This window comes from Pempheris klunzingeri, chromosome 24, assembly GCF_042242105.1.
Source record: "Pempheris klunzingeri isolate RE-2024b chromosome 24, fPemKlu1.hap1, whole genome shotgun sequence".
Lineage (NCBI taxonomy): Eukaryota > Metazoa > Chordata > Actinopteri > Acropomatiformes > Pempheridae > Pempheris > Pempheris klunzingeri.
This window is the reverse complement of record NC_092035.1, coordinates 2,979,214-2,998,856: the sequence shown is the minus strand read 5'-3', so window position 1 is coordinate 2,998,856 and position 19,643 is coordinate 2,979,214. Positions and strand designations below refer to the sequence as shown.

General features: G+C 41.8%; 3 protein-coding genes across 3 annotated transcripts; 2 read left to right on the top strand and 1 right to left on the bottom strand.

The window, feature by feature from the left end:
- Positions 1 to 1,171: 1,171 nt before the first annotated feature.
- unc50 (unc-50 homolog (C. elegans)) lies at positions 1,172 to 4,770 on the bottom strand. The gene is made up of 6 exons (XM_070855712.1): positions 4,685 to 4,770; positions 3,230 to 3,501; positions 2,931 to 3,051; positions 2,687 to 2,826; positions 2,360 to 2,467; positions 1,172 to 1,778 (listed from the first exon to the last, which is right to left on the bottom strand). The coding sequence occupies exons 2-6, from the start codon at positions 3,495 to 3,497 to the stop codon at positions 1,642 to 1,644; spliced, it is 774 nt and encodes a 257-aa protein (XP_070711813.1). The 5' UTR covers positions 3,498 to 3,501; positions 4,685 to 4,770; the 3' UTR covers positions 1,172 to 1,641.
- Positions 4,771 to 5,523: 753 nt separating this feature from the next.
- LOC139223745 (NADH-ubiquinone oxidoreductase 75 kDa subunit, mitochondrial-like) lies at positions 5,524 to 11,379 on the top strand. Its single transcript, XM_070855732.1, has 19 exons — positions 5,524 to 5,596; positions 6,542 to 6,618; positions 7,066 to 7,157; positions 7,376 to 7,483; positions 7,579 to 7,655; positions 7,747 to 7,828; positions 8,028 to 8,158; positions 8,269 to 8,454; positions 8,537 to 8,671; positions 8,769 to 8,883; positions 8,973 to 9,118; positions 9,214 to 9,342; positions 9,622 to 9,751; positions 9,870 to 10,030; positions 10,130 to 10,284; positions 10,367 to 10,542; positions 10,638 to 10,772; positions 10,905 to 10,977; positions 11,080 to 11,379. Exons 2-19 carry the CDS (start codon positions 6,546 to 6,548, stop codon positions 11,169 to 11,171), a joined length of 2,196 nt encoding a protein of 731 aa, XP_070711833.1. The 5' UTR covers positions 5,524 to 5,596; positions 6,542 to 6,545; the 3' UTR covers positions 11,172 to 11,379.
- Positions 11,380 to 12,204: 825 nt separating this feature from the next.
- On the top strand, positions 12,205 to 15,418 carry LOC139223867 (ras-related and estrogen-regulated growth inhibitor). Its single transcript, XM_070855872.1, has 8 exons — positions 12,205 to 12,312; positions 12,473 to 12,574; positions 13,393 to 13,449; positions 13,536 to 13,609; positions 13,903 to 14,041; positions 14,525 to 14,618; positions 14,806 to 14,877; positions 15,227 to 15,418. The coding sequence occupies exons 2-8, from the start codon at positions 12,523 to 12,525 to the stop codon at positions 15,333 to 15,335; spliced, it is 597 nt and encodes a 198-aa protein (XP_070711973.1). The 5' UTR covers positions 12,205 to 12,312; positions 12,473 to 12,522; the 3' UTR covers positions 15,336 to 15,418.
- Positions 15,419 to 19,643: the final 4,225 nt, after the last annotated feature.

Sequence of the window (19,643 nt, the reverse complement as noted above, 5' to 3'; positions counted from 1 at the left end):
TAATAAAAAACAGAATAAAGACGTGCCTTTTATTTTATTAAAGTTCAAAGCTCTGTCGGAGAAGTTGCTGCTGCACAGGAACTGACTGCTGCCGTGTAGTTAAACTACAGGAACGGTAAAATACTTTCCATTCGTTTGTGCATGACAGAAGAATGGAATCAGCATATATGATAAAGTTTTAAAGCCTTCAATAACAGTAGTTCTGGTAGTAGGAGGAGTTTAAACGTTGTTTGTAGCCTCAATAAATGATGTTACCTTCCTTTAACTTGATTTAAAATGTTTGTTTGAGTTAAAAAGCAACTAAAATGTAACTCTCCACATCTACTCTGCAGGATTCCTTCCTTGATTCATGATTGAAAGAGCTGCACTGATCAAGAACATGCAAACCCCTCAGTGGCATTAAAGCACACCGGTTCCATCTATGTGGGTGTTTTCAGCAGCTGACAAATGTTTCATGGTTTATCATGTTTTCCCCAATAGTGTTAATCTAGTAAATCTTACATCACTTCACTGTTGCAGGTGAGTCTGGTTGCCACGGCGCCCCTCATCAACATGGCCGTGCTCTCCGTCACGGGAGGAAACACTGAATGCACATTACCTGTGTTAATAGCAGCTGTAGGTGTCATTGTTTTCTAGAATAAACATGTATGGGAGTGTGTGTGTGTGTGTGTGTCCCACCTACACCACCTCCTGTGGGTTCAGCTGCAGGAACAGCCCGCCGTGGGTCTGTAATTAGCACAGAGCCAATTTAACATGTCATGTGTATCTACTCATCCCAGTAGTGCATTTTGTCCTCCTCCTGCAGGTTGTAGTGACGGGAGGAGTTGGAGGGCACCCACACCTGAGACACGATGGTGCTGGGCTATTTGGAACGGCCGATGAAGACACACAAAAGCCTTCATCATAAAGAAGATGGATTGATTCTATAGACTTTCTATTGTATATGGGTTCTTTCTTAAATCTCAAATCAGCTGTTTGTTACGATGCAAACTGTCCCAGATTGTCTCTATTTTCCCAAAAGCTGAATTACTGTTATATAAAGACAAAAGATCACATTATAAATGTATTTTCACTCCACATAAAAGTCTCATTTCCTAGATAAAGTAACAGAGAAGTAAAAGCACGGATCCAAGTGTGGGTTTATTCCTCCAGCGTTTAAAACTGACGCAACTTAAGTTAATAAACCTTTTTATTGAAAGTGCTTTGGAATGTACACTTTAAGAAAAAAAGAAATGGAAAAAACATTTGCATCCCATGTTCCTCCGCTTTCCTTTTTTTCTCTTCAATAAGCAGATTTTTTTCTGTCTTTTTTTTTTTTTTTTTAAGAAAACTCAAAGAAACAAATGAAGTTTTTCCTCTTCAGAAACAACCATCGCTTTATATATTACAACCTGCCAGAATACTATTTACAAGTCATACAAAAGAATAGCAATAAAACCTCTATTTCATCCCAATGACTTTGGAGCTCAACATAAGAGCCAAACAAAAATTTAGAGTCAATCGAGAGTTAAACAGTCAACCAGCTCAGCGTCAATCAACCCAGAGTCCCGGTTTACTGACAACAAACCAGCACGAGTCCTTCTCAACCGCACGCTGACAGACTTCGAGTCGGACAGGAGCCAACTAATGTCCAACCTGGTCCTACTGAACTCTGTACTTGTAAAACCAGCAGAGACCCCTTGTGAAGTTCCAGCCTAGAGAGACGGAGAGGACGTAGACGAGGCCGAGCAGAGCGAAGGGGTAGAGTAGCACTACGGTGTTCTTCAGGAAGGGTAGAGCTGTGTGGACGACACCAGACGAACACGTCAGTCACACCGAAACGTGAACTTGAATGAGCCCTCTCTGTTTTATGTCCTACTCCAACTTCCTGTTTCAGCAGGAAATATATCGCTCCTCCTTAATCTCAATCATTTATGCCAGTAAATCACAGGCAGTGTGTGCAAAACACTGATGAGTAAGTTTATAACACCCTCTGGTGGTGGATTCGTTTGTTTCTATAATTAGATGGCAGCAAAATCACAATTTCTAATAACAATTTCTAGAATATTCATCATTTAATCTGCAGATTACATTCTCAATGAATCAATGAATAGCTCGGACTATAAAATATCAAATTCCCAAACGCAAAGTTATTGTCTTTAAAAAGCCTGTTTTGTCCAATTATCAGCCTAAAAATGATCAAGTAACTGTTACATACAACCAAGAAAAACAGCAAATCCTCACAACAAAGAAGCTGGAACTTGGATCACAAACATATAAGCAGCCCTTTTATTAGTCTAACCCAATCTGGAAACCTGTGACACACATCCAGAAACATATGAACAATCTCCCTGTGTACTGAAAAGTGAGTGGGCCTTACCGTTGTACCCTAAGAACGTGATGTAGAGATAATAACCGATGGCGACCAGCCACAAAGTGTTCCCCACGAAGTATCCCAGGAACCAGTCTGAGTTTATTACCACAACATCTGAAAGACACGAAACAACCAGCGTAAGTGATGCAGGAGGCAGGTGACATCTTCACTACTACACCTGATGTTGATTTTAACTTTTTTAACATGGTCGAGGTCGCAGCTTTTCTCTTTTCATCTAATTTCAGTTAGAATAAACATTTTGTGTGATTTAATCTAATATCAGTCATGCGCTAAATCTGCATCTGACACATTTCAGAGTCACAGTCCACTCACGATTGATGAAGAAGAGCTGCAGGAAATGCAGAATGACGAGGAGCGGGTAGAAAGCATTGAGGTGAACATCAAATGCGTAGCCCCACTCAACATCAAAGTTTCTGCTGGGCTGTTTCAGCAGGTACTTGTTGGTGACAACCCTGGAAAAGACACAAACAGTATTTCACATGTAGTAAAGGGTGTAAATGTCCTTCATTACTTCCATCTGATTCATATAATCAACCAGGCAAAGCTCACTACTCACCACATGAGGGTTGATATGAGCAGACCGACCCCTATACAGTCAACAAAGACCACCCACAGCAGCAGCTTCAGCGTGTCCAGAACTCCCATGTCCAGCACCAGACCAAAGCCTACTGTTGACACTGCAGAGGAACAGACAGGATGCTCAGTTGGCACAATACAGTGCTGACGTCAGGATTCGGCTGACAGCCATCGGACCGATTCAAACTAAACCGCACGGCGTGTTTAAATGTAATCAAACAGGCAAAGTAGGCAGGGAGTACCAAAAAAGGAGGTGGAAATGAACAGGCCCTTGCTTACCACACAGCCAGATGCTGAGCAGGACCAGGAAAGCAGGATCGTCCCTGGCCCACTGGTCCTTGGTCTGTTTCCTGTAGTGGAAGTTGCGGTAGACTCTCTGCGGCGACGTAAACAAGTAAAGCATCTGCCACAGGGCAAACTCAAAGTCCATCTGTCTGAAATGGAGCAGCCGTCGCAGGTACTTGTAGCGTTTGGCACCTGCGGTGTGACGCGCAGCGTCTCTCGAACCGAGGGCACCGTTGCTGTGCGGCGTGGTGGTCGGCAACATGGCGCTGGATATCAGATTAGAGGAGCGCGTGAAAAGTGGGAATGGAGGAGAAGTGGGGAAAGAAGAGAGAGGAAGGAGAAAAAAAGATTAGTGGACACAACCCGAGGAAGCTCAGCACTCAAACCCTACTGAAACGCAGACAAGCCAAATAATTACACCGCATTATCTAATAATTTAATATTTCTTTTCTGGAAACGTAGTCTGTGCATGCTTAGTTATATAATAACATGTCCAGACTGATGATGGACATGCACCTCTATGTATTTGACATTAGAACTTCCTCTTCGTCTCTTTTGCTGTCGTTAGGTAAAGAGAGGCGACGTGATTTAGAATTTCCAGATAAAAATCATTCAAATACTGGATAATGCAGTGCAAGTTTCTTTTTGCTGCATGTTATGTGATCTCCTCCAAGGTAGAAATGCACGCAGACACCCACTTTCTGCAGTGTTTCATTTGTGATTTTGTTTTTATTCTGTTTTTTATCTTATACTCTGTAGACGAACAACCTTATCTCCAGTCACAGATATAAAAGGAAGGTAATAATGCCATTTTCAATCTTTTAAAGCACCTGATATTCTATGTACGATGCGTTGGGGCTACATCCATGTACTGGGACATTAGAAATACAGGATTCTAGGATGCCAGTATATTAAGAATAAGTAAAGCAGTAACACTTTGTTAAGCTGCCTTAAAGTTAGACCCTTCCTATCCTACCAGTCCTGCAGTTTGGTTTGCAGAAACACACACAGCAGTGTGCCTCAGATTTCTATATTATAATAAATGTGTTATAAATATGAACCATAGCATGACCTGTCTCACACACTGCTGGCGTTATCTAATAAAAACTGCTTTAAAAACAATGACAATGGAGAAACAGAGAATGCTGGTGCAAACCTACGCTACATATGGACTAAAATACACCAAGAAGCTCGACATTATACAAATATATTCATGTGTAACCCATTTAATAATTCATACTTCAGTTTCAGCCCGCACAGGCATTGGTTTGTTTAATTTCCTTGCTAGCTGACGTTGTGTTTGCTAGCAGACGCAGTTAGCTTGTAGCTAAGTAGTTTAAGATGACAAGGCCCAGTCAGTCTTTTTTCTGATAAATGTAGCGTAAACGTAGCGGTGAGCGTTTGGTATTTATTAAATAGCTAAACATCTTCTCTCTTAATTATATTCACCTCTTTTTGCTGCACTCCTTCGCAGGAGAAAGCACCGACTCCTGCTCCTTTCTGTAGCTGTTTATAGACGCTTCCTGAACTGTCGCGAAAATGAACACGTAGATACTTCCGGTAGCGAACGGTGCATCGTGGGAAATGTAGTCGAAGGTAAAAGCCAAATTCTCCTACACCTAGAATAAAGGGGAGGAAAGAAAGCAGTTAGGTAAAAGTAGCGAAACCACAGCATGAAAATAAGCTGTGATATAATGATATACTACGAGTAATAGTCGTGCATTCAAAATGTTAATCTTAACTAAAGGTGCAAAAGCATTAGCATCAAAATGTAGTTTAAAGGGCAGAGGTAAATGTACTCATTGTGCAGAATGGCCTATTTCAGGATTATATACTGAAGCTTATGTCATTAGATTCTAATCATTGATAATAATATTAACACTAATTAATTTAAAAACTTTGATTTTGCTGCTGGTAAAGATGGCTCTCATTTTACTTTATATACTGCTTCGTCGATTAATCAATAATAATATATAATTTATTACTTGGTTTATAATGTGTATAGCAAATACTAACTAAATTAAATAAATGCTAAGTAAATAGTGCAACATTTTCCTCTGAATCGTAGAGGAGAATAAGGATATATTAGTAAAAATGGAAATACTCAAGTAAAGCACAAGAACCTCAAAGTTGCATTAAGTACAATACTTGGGTAAATACACTTGGTTAAATTCAACCATTAGTTATTTTCAGTGACATGTTGACAAAGGTTGAGTAAACGTTACAGTCATGTTACTTTTATTGTGTAAATCTCCTAACGGAAGTGGGACAACACGTCACTTCCGCTAACAACGCCATAGCTCTCTGACTGGTAAAATTCAGATAACCGCTGTTCTGGTCAAGAAGGCCAAATAGCGAAAGGTAAGATCCAGAAACACATTATGCGCCTACAGACATTTGCATATACATGTCATTTAATCAGCTAACAAGAGAAAAATGAAATATTTGACGTTATTACCTCCAGTAACCCTTTTACACAATTGCAATGTCCTTGTCCTTGAGTAGCTCGTAGCTAGCGCCGTTAGCCTGCAAGCAAGGAGTCCTCATTGGGGAGGTTTAGGCTACTTCTGTCCACCTTACTCACAAATTGTATGCAAACATGTTTAGCATCTTACTAACTCTGTGTGTTCCGGAAATTTAGACTTAGCTATAAATGCATTTTTTCCCCCTGAAACTTTAAATGCGTGTTTGAGTGAGAGTATGACTTGTTATTGTTGACAGTGATAGCTATTGAGCTAACTAGCAGTAGCTGTAGTGGCTCTGCTTATATACAAATGACCCTGTAGGCATTTATGAGACTGTTTAATAAGTTTATATGAATAATAAACTTCAGTGAAAGTTCACCAATATGATTTTTTTTTAAATATGGGACAGGATTATTTATTTTGTCTGTCTGAAAATCATCATCATCATCATTTAATATCATTGGGCTGAAAAGCAGAATTAATTCAACTTTTAATAGACATTATTAATGTTCAAAATATGCAGCTGTGCCTTGCTTGACATCTGAAATATAATAATATACTAATATAATATAATTTTTTTTAAAAGTACTTAATCGAAACAGAATACATATTATGAATCACAGACATTTTATTTTTTACAAAACAACAAGTACAGATCTTTTTAAAGATCGCTGTGCTGTATGTTCCCGGCAGTACAGGCAGCCTCACTTAAAATAGTCAGGCAATCTTATCAATAAATGTTGAACAAATTGTGGTTTGACCCGAAACAATCGATTAAGCATCACATGAGAATAAGGTGGGCTCATAGTTTGGATGCTTTCTCTCCGTTTTCCTCTCACAGCGTCATGCTGCGACTGCCGACTGTAGGCCGAGCTCTGGCTGGAGCCGCCAAGGGCAGCCTGACTCCCTCCAACACTGGTAAGACCTGTGTGTGTGTCTGTGTGTGTGAGAGTGAGAGTGAGAGTGTGTGTCTGTATAAACATCTGTGTTTGTGCACGTGTCAAGGTTAAGGTAACTAACATTTATTCTCCTCACTGCAATTTAGTAACCTGTTTGTATGCTTGTAATGATTTCTTTTCAAGCAATATTGTTTTAATATTGTGAAATTTGTCAGTTGCAACATTTTAATACAATACTTTATTTAGCGCACGTGTATTTAAAATCAAAAGTAGTATTGTAGTATTTTTGAAGAGAGCTTTTACACTTTAATACCATGTAAGATGGATCATTCAAAGCAGTGTCTGTCCTATAATCTATTCCCCCTGATTTCCTTTTTAGCAAAGCAAAATGTATTTTTAGGTTGAAATTAAACTGAACTTGGTCATTAAAATCTGAGAATCTGACCTTTTGTGTATCTACTTCCAGTGCGCACTTCAGTGCGTGCTGCCAGCAACATGGTAGAAGTGTTTGTGGATGGGAAACCATTGGAGGTGGAGCCTGGAACCACTGTGCTGCAGGTAAGAAACCTTTTCACTGCAAACTAATACAGATATTTCATTTCATTATAGTAAAGGTAAGCTTTAAATCTTGGGTCACAAACAGACTGCAAGAAATAACAAGCTGACATGCTCACATATTTCTCAAACTTAGTTTTTGTAGTTTGCAGAGTGTGATTTAAAGACTACAAACCTAAGAAAGCTTCTGTTGTTTCCTGGTTGGTTTCTTTCTCCATCAGGCCTGTGAGAAGGCAGGAATCCAGATCCCCAGGTTCTGTTACCATGAGCGTCTGTCAGTGGCAGGAAACTGTCGTATGTGTCTGGTGGAGATCGAGAAAGCTCCAAAGGTAACGGAGTCCATCTGATTGTCTGCAGGCAAATTCTTTTAGGGGCCACTTGACTAAAAGTGCGTACTCTGCTCTTGTCTAATTGTATTCCTCAGCCGGTAGCAGCCTGTGCCATGCCCGTCATGAAGGGCTGGAACATCCTCACTAACTCAGAGAAGACCCGCAAAGCCAGGTACAAATTCAAACACCCAAATATGATTCAAACTAAAGTTAAGAGTTGGTTAAGAGGCTTGATGGATGCTTGCATGTGTGTGTCTCATCAGAGAGGGAGTGATGGAGTTTCTTTTGGCCAACCACCCGCTTGACTGCCCCATCTGTGATCAGGGAGGAGAGTGTGACCTACAGGTAACCACGGATTAGTTTATAACACCTCAAATCTGGGACTCGATATTCATTCCCATGTGTCCCCTTAGTTTTAAGGGTCAGTTCACCCAAATTGCAAAAACATACCACACTAGTCATGCAGATACTTTTGGTATTATTTGACGTTTTAGAGCATTTTCACTGCTTTACCCTGTTTACACTCTGCCTGCTGTGTTCTCAGGATCAGTCCATGCAGTTTGGTTCAGACCGTAGTCGGTTCTTAGAGGGAAAGAGAGCAGTGGAGGACAAAAACATCGGGCCGCTCATTAAAACCATCATGACCCGCTGTATCCAGTGCACACGCTGTGTCCGGTGAATACATCATAAATATTCATATATATATATCCAACAATGATATATTAATATAATATTATAATACTCACACTCATGCATTCCTGTGTTGTTGTTTTTTTTAAATGTAGTTTTGCCAGTGAGATCGCAGGTGTCGAGGACCTGGGAACGACAGGAAGAGGAAACAACCTGCAGATCGGGACGTACGTGGAGAAGATGTTCATGTCAGAGCTGTCGGGCAACGTCATCGACATCTGCCCCGTCGGCGCGCTCACCTCGAAACCCTATGCTTTCACCGCACGGCCGTGGGAGACCAGGTAGGGAAGCGTCTTGTGTTTCATTTTGAAGACCCTGAAGCTGTTTGTTTCAGCTTTAGCTCCATCATTGTCGCCTTTGCAGGAAAACCGAGTCGATTGATGTGCTGGATGCTGTGGGCAGTAACATCGTGGTGAGCACAAGAGGCGGCGAGGTGATGAGGGTGATGCCTAGACTGAACGAAGACGTAAACGAAGAATGGATCTCGGACAAGACCAGGTAAAATACAAACACGCCTAAGAGGTGCCTAAGTCTTAGCATAAGTCTTTAACTTAATCCACTTAAGAAATACATGTTGCTAAATGTGTGTCCTCAGGTTTGCATATGATGGCCTGAAGAGGCAGAGGTTGACCCAGCCATTGGTGAAGGATGATTCAGGTCAGCTGATCCCGACCACCTGGGAGGACGCTCTCACTCGTGTTGCCGGAGCAGTAAGTGTGTGTTTGCTTCTACAACCAACCTGTGTTTACTCTTCTTCCTGTTTCTGAATGCATAAATCTGTGTGTGTGTGTGTGTGTAGCTGCAGAGCGTGCAGGGCAGCGACGTCGCAGCCATCGCAGGAGGGATGGCCGACGCTGAAGCTCTGGTCGCCCTCAAAGACCTCCTCAACAGACTCAACTCAGAAAGCCTCTGCACTGAGGAGCTCTTCCCGATGGCAGGAGCAGGGTGAGACTGTGCTGCTGTGATGGTTTGAATAAAACACATAAAAGGGTTCACGCAGTCTTTTTAGTAGCTGACTTTTTTCCTTTCTCTCCCTGCAGCACTGACCTGCGCTCCAACTACCTGCTGAACTCTCGCATCGCCGGCATCGAGGACTGCGACCTGCTGCTGCTCATCGGAACTAACCCACGCTATGAAGCCCCACTCTTCAACGCCCGAATCCGCAAAAGGTAAACCCAAGCGCGAGGAGCGACTTCTGCGATCTCTGCTGGCTGTGTGGTAGCTGCTCAGAGCCGAGGACTAGTCGGTTTTACTCTTTGTGGATTTGTATAAGTTAATAAACTGCTACTTTAAACATATAGGATATAATGTGTTAATCAGAGAACTTTATTTTATAAGTTGTTGAACTGTTCCTTTAATTGTGAAACACTTTTTGCTCGTGTTGTTGTCATTTTCATTTGAGTTTGTCCGTAACTGTCTATGTATCTGGGTTCCTCTCCCCCTGTCAGTTGGCTTCACAACGAGCTGCGCGTCGCCATGGTGGGACGCGAAGTCGATCTGAGCTTCTCGTACGACCATCTGGGAGAGGAGACTTCAGTCCTGAAGGAGCTGGCTGACGGCACACACCCCTTCTGCCAGGTAATCGGCACACTCAGTCTGCCGTGGAGGGAACTCTGGTTCTGATTTATGAAGTGGTGTGACCTGTTCTTCTTCTTCTGGCAGCTCTCGCATGAATGTCTCTTTTCAACATCTTTAGGTCCTTTCGGCTGCTAAACGTCCCGTAGTGGTTGTGGGCAGCAGCGCCCTGCAGAGAGAAGACGGAGCTGCCATTTTGAGCAACGTTTCCACCATCGCTCAGAACGCCAGAACCAGCAGTGGAGTGGAAGAGGGGTGGAAAGTCCTCAACATCCTGCACAGGTACAACTCAAGGGTGTGGACTCATTTTAAGACATTGATTGATCAAAGCACAGTAGATGCTTCATGCTTGTGTGTGTGTGTGTGTGTGTGTGTGTGCAGAGTGGCCAGTCAGGTGGCTGCGTTGGACCTGGGCTACAAGGCTGGTGTGGATGCCATCAGAAATAACCCACCCAAAGTCCTGTTCCTGCTGGGTGCTGATGCCGGCTGCATCACCAGAGCTGACCTTCCTAAAAACAGCCTCATCATCTACCAGGGTACACACAGAACACACACACATTTAGCTGCTACCATGAGAGTAAAGATTTCAGTTAGTAAAGTCATTTTCAACCCTGCCAGGTCACCATGGTGACGTAGGAGCACCAATGGCGGACGTCATCCTCCCCGGAGCAGCGTACACAGAGAAAAACAGCACCTACGTCAACACTGAAGGCAGGAGCCAACACACACGAGTGGCTGTCACCGCTCCTGGAATGGCCAGAGAGGACTGGAAGATCATCAGGGCCATATCTGAAGTAGGCAGGATCCCGCTCACGCAGCACATCTGGAATTCATGCTGTTAGTTAGCATTTATTAAAGAGAAACTTTAATAATCTTTGTGTGTTTGCAGCTGTCCGGCGTGGCGCTGCCTTACGACTCTCTGGACGAGGTCCGATCCAGACTAGCTGAGGTCTCCCCTAATCTGGTCCGGTACGACGATGTAGAGGAGGCGAACTACTTCAAACAGGCGAATGAACTTGCCACGGTATGTACACATTATTCGTTTTTGTGTATGAAAAATGCCAGGTTTAGAAGCGTAGGAGGTTACAGTGGCTCGCCAAATAATCGCTACAGCTGTGAATATGTTTTGAGCATCCGTCTCTGTATCCTCACTCAGACTGTGAACCAGGACCTCATAGCGGCTCCTTTGGTACCACCTCAACTCACAGCAAAGGACTTCTACATGACAGGTTGGTATTTAGTGTATAGTGTGGTCTTTTTTTTTTTTTGCACAGGCAAAAATATGAATCTAAAAATGTGAAATAACCTCCTTAATCCCTCTCTGTGTTCAGACTCCATCAGCAGGGCCTCCCAGACGATGGCCAAATGCGTCAAAGCCCTGACGGAAGGCGCAGCCGCAGTCGAAGAGCCCTCAGTTTGCTGAGCACCCAAAAACACTGGCACACAGTAAACTCTCTCTCTCCTCTGCTGAACCGAAAAACAGCTCTCTGAACGAACTCGGCGTCGCTCCTTAACTTAAAGTTGTCCTTGATGCTTGTTGTATACAGTTAAATCGTTTTCACACCCGAGAGCGATCGTTGTTGAATATAACTGAGAAACATATATAAATAAAAACGTACAAATTGTCTTTACTTTGATTGGTTTTCATTGGTTGCATTTTTGGTTTGAAGTCGGCTCATCACGTCCTTATTGTATCTTAAAGTTGCGACTCTAACTTCCACCCCTTCTGTTTTAAAAGTCTAACTTGTCTAAATCGTACCAACAAACAGTTACACCTCAAACATTAAAACATCGGCTATTTTTGAACTTTCCTGGCAGCCTTTGCCAAATACTTCCCCATGAAATATGGTCGAATCCGGCTTTTTGCACAAGACAGATGGCAGTCTTTGCAAAAAAATCCACAGGTCACTGCATGAAATGAGCTTGACATTTTGGGAAATAAGCTTCATTCTTGCAGAGAAAATCGATTTCACTCAGAGTGGTATGAATCTTGAAATCAAACAAATGCAATTTCTGAAATTATGAACTGGCCCTTTTAAATTTAAAAGTACTTATACAGTTGGAGAAGTTCTATTCTTTCAAAAACACTTAAAAGATAATACCAAACTTCCTATAATCATTATGAGACAGTCTGACAACCATTATAGTGAATTGGAAGGAACATTTTGTATTTGGGGAAGAAGCTGGATGTCAGTAAGTTTATCTTTAGTTCAGGAGAAGGGCAAATCTTTGGGGAATGACTCTGAAGTCACTAAATTGAGTGCTTTTATGTGTCTTGAATAGATACAGAGTGGTATACCAGTGTCTGGAGTTGGACACTGTTCCTCCAGACAAATAGCTCTTGTCATACGCTGTTCCCTGAAAGAGAAGGAGAGGAGAGCTCTTATAACCAAACAGAAGCAGAGACACACACACACACACACACACACACACACACACACACACACAGAAAAAGAGAGAAGACAGTCCCATCTCTTCATTCCCTGTCTGCTCACTGTCTGAGTCTGAACACAGACTTCATTATTGCACCTTTCTCCATATCAGGAATTCATTTCTACTTAAAGGTCAGTATTACTGCGGCATATAAAGTAGTTCAGTCATACCTATGGATTTCTCCTTATGTACGTGTAGATTGTGTTACATAAAGTTGCTCTTGCGTTCTGCATGTAGTTCAGTTTTGTAAAGGGTTATAGCTGACTGTGCCTCCTCTCTTCTTCCCTGTAGGGTTTTCATGAAGGAACAGGCAGAGGACTGACGCTGGACCCAACAGGAAAATGGTCCCAGTTAAACTCCTCGTCCTGGGGGCTCAGAACACTGGGAAAACAGGTAGATTACAGACGACAGGAGGAAGCATTCTGCACAGAGAAACAGCAGCATCATGTGAAAAGCTCTACTTTAAGCAGGGGTGCATTTTGGTCACGGTTTAGGACGTTTTGCTAAATATGGAAAACTGACACAGGTCTAGCGTTGACCCCTCTTCCTGAGCATCGAAGCGTAAATGTTTCCAGCCGTTTCATGGTGGCATGACCATAATTTAGGAAGAGAGACCATTAAATGACCTCTAATGTTATAAAAAACCTTAAAGCCTCAAAGAATATATAGTTTATTATATTACACAGACAATTAGAACCAAGTTTGACATTCGTTTAAATGCTGTGAGCATGTATACAGCAGATTTATTTTAGTTTATGTGTGAGTTTTATTGTATTTTGAAAAGGGAAAGATGCAGAATGCTTCTCTAATTTGCCAAAAATCTAGAGAGGAAATGTAGTTGGATACCCTTACAGGCTCGTAACATCATTCCAAGACCTGAAGTTTTAAGCATATCCTCAGAAAACTCAGCTAAAACCAAGCTTTAATTCATGCAGCGCCGTAATTTCTCATCTGTTAAGCGTCGAATAACAGCTTGGCCGAGCCTAAATAACCTTTTAGTGTGTCCTGCCAAGAGGAAATACAGTGAGCCCTCAAACAGCAGACGCAGACGTCAAACAAACATAAACGCACCCACAGAAAGCACTTCTGTATCTGTTTAAATAAGACATTACTAACGGGAGAATCATCAGGAGGCGACAGTGACACAGGACAAATCAGCCCTCAGGTGTGTGAATGCAGGAGCTCACTCTGGTGTGTGTTTGTGTCTCCAGCCCTGTGTGTGCGTTTCATCACCAAGCGCTTCATTGGTGAATACGACCATAAGAAGGGTAAATATTTATCGCATGGGAAATATAACTGGACCACACTTACCCTACGCTATTCACTGACTGGATAAGTGTGTGTGTTACTTCAGAGGTGACCTACAGATGCAGTCGGGTGGTCGACCAGGAAACTGTTGATCTGGAGATATTGGATATAGCTTGTAAGGTAAATTCTTATTCATTTATTTTTACATAATAATATGTGCTGGCAATGAAAGTTTGTGTATTTAGCCACAACCAAAACCAATCAAATCATTAAAAAAAACATGATAATACATTTTATCTTTTATAAATCATATAGCACCTTTCAAAATAAACTACAAATGATACACAATTAGAAAAGATAAATTATGTGTATAATACTTAAAGCTATATAAACTATATGAAATAACTAGAATAATCAATAAACAATAAAATACACTAATGTAGCTTTATAATATATGACACTGTGTCCTCCAGGAGAGCTCTGTGGCTTCTCTGGAGTCCTCCATCCGCTGGGCAGATGGTTTCCTGCTGCTCTACTCCATCACACAGCGCCTCACTTTCCTGGAGGTGTCTCAAATCAAGAAACTCATCGACCAAACCAAACAGAGCCTGGGTAGGTGACTAACTGTCAGGACACGCTGAGCTTTCTGTCTTTTGCAAGGTTTTGGCAGGAGATCAGGCCACTTATGTGAACTCCTTTTGCTCTCGTTTCTTTTCCCACAAAATATGATCATCAGCATCGCTAGCGACGACCGTGCGTGTGTGTAAAGAGACTGAACGTAGACGATCAAACAGATCTCTGCAGGAACACTGTGTTCACTGTGTTTGCTCTTTAAGTTCAGCGAGTCTCTGTTCTAGCTCTGTCTGACGTCTGTCTATTGTCACCTTCACACACACACACACACACACACACACACACACACAGATGAGGCTGACATACACTCCATATTTGGTGGGCCATCCTGTGCTCTGTAGGTAACACGTTAACGACACAAACTCTGCATGCCACAGCATCATCCTGCCAGTTTATCGTCACTTTGTGTGTGTGTGTGTGTGTGTGTGTGTGTGTGTGTGTGTGTGTGTGTGTGTGTGTCAGTTGTTCCTACAGTGCTGGTAGCCAATAAGGCAGACTTGGAAATCGGCAGGGAGGTCACCACAGAGGAAGGACAGAGACTGGCCAAGGATTTAAGGTTTCTGTGTGTGTGTGTGTGTTCAATTATCTTAAAAAGTAAATTAAATGTTATTTGTGAATCTTTTCGTAAAGTACAGGCCTAATTTAGTCAGCGGATAAATACTGGTGGCTTGTGGTCATATTTGCTAATTAAGTGAAACTGTAATGATTCGTGTGTGTGTGTGTGTGTGTGTGTGTGTGTGTAGGTGTGTTTTCAGGGAGCTGTCAGTGGCAGAGGCTATTTTAGCCGTGGAAGCAGCAGTGTTTCAGCTCATCAGGTTTGGTTCGGCTGTTTTATAACTTCACACAGTTGACAGCGTGGTCAGTTTTTAACGACACCATATCTGATCTGTTTCTAGACACTGTTCTCCTGCAGTGAAATACACATTTGCTGAAGTTTAATTGGCAAATTTAGAGACACAGTTTCATTATGTCTAGTTTCCTGTTAATAAAACTGCAAAAACTGTAAAAAAAGTAGTAATATAGTAATAGAATGGAATTGGGACACAGTTTTACACATGTACTGTCCAGCAGGAGATGCCATGCTTTACATTCTTCACTGATGTTTAAATCACAGCTGATGGAGATGTTTTCTCCCTCCTGTGTGTGTGTGTGTGTGTGTGACAGGCTGGTGTTGGATCAGCAGCGCCCTCTGCCTGACCGCCGCTCCTACATGCTGACTGTTCGCCACGCTCTGACCAGGAAGCTGACCCGATCCAAGACCATGCAGTGGTGACCACAGCAAGTACAACAATCCACTGGTTATTACACAGTGGGACATCTGAGGAAAACTGTGTTCTAATGACCAGAAGGATTGTGCAGGACAAGTGCAACATCACAAAAATGTCCAAATGTTTTGGCACTCAAATCACATCACTGTAGAACATGTAAACTCTCTGCACATCTGGAAGGACAGGCTGGATCTGGATGCATAAAATATTAGAGGGAGAAATCTGAACCTCTCTGAAAAGCAGTTTAATGGGCCTGGGCATTTAATTAGAGGAGAAAACTGCTTTTTTCTCTGGGAATAACAGGGTCCAAGGACAGATGATGTCCTTCTGTCAGTAGAATTGTAGATAGAGACCCTGTTATTTTAAAGGACAGTAATATCTGTGCAGTTAGGGCAGAAATAACAGAACAGAACTCAGTTACTTACTTTTAGGAATATTTACTGTGCATGTCCGTGTGTGCACAATAACATCACTGCTGCAAGAGCAGTCTGTTTAAGCCATATGCATGCTGAAACTCCATGACAGCTGCAATTTACATGACAGAAAATGCTGTGAGGGGTTAGTTTCTTAGTTTGTTCAGTTCCATTCTCCAGCAGAGGGCAGTATTGTCATTTAAACTGCTGCAGACTCGCCACAATTTCAAATACAGTAATTAGCCAAAGGTGTATAAACACCCCTTGTCCAATTAAGTGCAGGAGAAGTTGCTTGCAGAGTCCTGATCTGAACCCCATCAAACACTGGTGGGATAAATTAATGTGTTCACAGAGAGCCAGGCCACATCACTCATACAGTCACATCCAAAATCCTTCCCAGAGCTGTTGTGGCAGCAGATTATTACCCATGGTTTTGGAATAAGATGATATTAGTGTAATATTCAGGTGTCTGCACACTTTTACTGTCAACTTAAGGTCGTTTCTATGATTTTGAAACACTAGAATCTAACCAGACAATCAGTGAACCACTGCAGGCCATCGGTTGTTGAGTTTGTTGAGTAAAACAATTTAATTTTCCCTTGTTGTAGGAGTATGTAGATGATGTAACAGTGTGTAAAGAATGCGACTGGCTTTGATTACAGTTTTGGCATCATTCGGCTAAATCTCTGTGTTCCTTTCCATGTATCTCTCCCTCCTCATTGCTCACTCTGAACTTGTGAACTTTATGATCTTGCGAGAGACATCTGAAAAAAGAGAGACAGGAAAAAGCAGCTCAGCGAACGATAGAAAATAAAACAGACTATAACGGGGAGAGAAAACATTGGGCTTTTTGGCATCTTTTTTTGTCTGTAAGGAGCAGAGAAAGGAAAAAAAGAGTCTGACTACACTGTTTATACACACTGCTCTCTACCAACTCATAAAGGTATTATGGGAAGATTGAGTGTGTGCTTATACTCCTTCCCACCACTCTGCCCACCCCCACCACCATTCATTATACATCTAGTACTCCACCCAGCTACCACCAACCAGCCAACCAACCACAGACCCCCAAAAGATGAAAAAGTACTTACAGATTTTGGCTTTTAAGTTACAATACTCAAGATTTACATTATATCAGACCCCATTTCTGAGACTATTTATGCCCAGCATGTTTTCATCAATGTATTTGGATTTTGTTCACGTGTATAAAGAGTATAAAGATTTAAATTGCTCGCCCATGCACCCAAGAGAAGAAGTCAAAAGCGTGACACGATGAATCCTCTTAGCCTGCGATTTGGTTGGCTGCACTGTAAACAGATGAATGACTTTCTCTTCTTCTGTTGTGTTTTTGGACATTGTAGCTTCTTGAGGTGTGTTTGCTGGATGGTTGTAGCTGCTTTGGAGCTCTAAAAAGTCTTGTGCCAGCCCTGATACCTAGTTTGGTTAACAGGCTGCAGGAAAATTTAAGTTATTAATATTGAAGTATGAATTTATATTCACCAACATGGGTGGGTGTTACAGTGAATACACTCAAGCCTCTTAACAGGGTCAGCACAAGGAGGGAGAAAGAGAGATTGTATGAGGACCAATGGTAATTGTGTGGTAGTGATAATGTGGTGGAGACTGAATCTATCATTGACTCACACAGACACATAAACCGTGTGTTCTCCACCCCATTTGCCGTGTGATGCCAATAAACCTGAGAGACAGATGGAGGCAGAAGGAAGAGGATGACAACAACAATGGATGTTTGGAGGGATGATGATATCACAGTGGTCACCAAGGAGACAAAAGGTCACACACCAAGTCACCCCTTGAGCTCAGAATAGAAGATGAGTCATGCCTGCATCATTGCACCAACAGCCAATCGGAGAGGCGCCTGTCATGACCTGCATCAACAGCTGCCCAACCAATCAGAAAACTACTGGATTCAAACACACAAAATAATATATATAAGATAAGGTTAACTGTTGATATATGTGTGTTAAGCTTGTAAGAATGATGAGGATTCATCTGTTTCATACACTCAGTGTGTCCTGCTCTCACTCTGAATCCTGGACAGCGTGTGGTATAAACTGACTGCTGTTTAGATGCCAGTTTAAAATTGATTTCCTCCTACCTTGCAGGCAAGCCATTTGTTCCCATTCATTACACCGCAGTTTGAAAATTAAATTGATTTCATGAAACGAAAAAACAAACCCATGGCTGCTTAAAACAAAAAAAAATACAATCTAGAGCTGATCAGAACTGTGTTTAGAAAGAATTAGCAATCAAAAAATGCATTTGATGTGAACAAATCTTAAGAATTATAACTAACATTATATAAGTTTGGGGTTTCATAAGAAACAACCACAGTTTTACTTAAATTCAACATCTCTCACTGTCACATATCTCATTGTAATTATCATGTTGAATGCATTTCCTGTAAGCAATAAAGTGTTTTTAAATGTTTTGTACTTTGTATACGTCATCATATTGTCTTCTTCTCCTCTTTAACTGGTACATTATTGCCTTCCTGTGCTTGTACTGGTGAAACAAGGAATAGAAGACATTGCTCCGCAGTGCCACCGGTGGCTGAAGACTCCACAGGGTGCCTTTAAACTTGAATTAGAAGTAGTTAGGAAAACTACTGCAGCCAGTGGAAGGTTGTCATGGTTATACAACACCAATGTGTGTGAGAGAAAAACAGAGACACCCTGTCCCTTGGGGTGGGACACCTCCGTAAACTGATATCTGGAAGGAGAAAGGAAAAAAGAGGACGGATGAGAGCAGGGAGAGGAGGAATGAGTGATAAGGAGAAAGAAAATAAGGTGAAATGGGATGAAAAGGTTGTAGAGTAACAGGAGATCATTGCATAACAGATAGTAACTATTGTTTGAATAGGATCATAAAACAGACAAATACCTGATGTAACGCATTGTAGTCCTGTATGACAAAGGGATTCGGTCCTCTTCCACATCCTTAGGGGTAAATCCATGACAATATTAGACCTAGACAACAGCCATGAAGCTCTACGAGACACAGCATTGCTTTGAACTAGCATGGCAACATTTACTAAGAAGCATTGAACACAAAGTACTTTTGATTGATGGGAATGTCATTGGTTTTTCATGGTGGCACTAGAGGAATAGTCTAGGAATAGTATCACCAAAGTCACTGAGATTTATCCTCTGGGGACCACAAACGTCTGCAACAAATTCCATTGCAATCCCTCCAATGGTTTTTGAGATATTTCATCCGGTGACACTTAGTAAGGCTCTTCTTACTTGTCTCTTTCACTGAAATCTACCCAGATTATGTAACAGGTCAGAGGTGCAGAACTCACATGGCACCGCCATCTCTGTCTTTCACAGGAGAAATAATCTGGGGAGGTGACCTTGAGCGATCATGGAAGAAGAGAAAAAAATATCTTCTAAAGTTTCCTTTCCACTTTGCAGTGTGTGTGTGTGTGTATAGTAGCTGCAGGAAGTAACATACATTATTCAACATAAACTCATAAACTCATATTACACCCCGTGCATCAACCTGAAAGGTGTTTTTACTTATTCAGCTGTTCTAGCAACAAATTAATCAAACTTCTGACTAACTGTCTCTCCGAGATGTCAATCAGCCAGTCTGTAGATGCCCACATGGTCCTGACAGGACATCAGGATCAGAGTGTATCGTGGGTGTGCAGGGCCTTTAATGCAAAGATGATTCTCAAAATCCACACCTCAAAAATTGCTGTAGTGACAATAAAACATCAGAAACAGTAAAAACACAACACAAGCTGAGTGTTCATTGTCCACTGTATTCTATTCTGTATTTTGTCACCAACTTTAGTACTTTACTACACTCAAATGCTTTTTGCTGCTTTACTTATGCAAGATTCAAACTTTTACTTACATATGTGCACCGAAG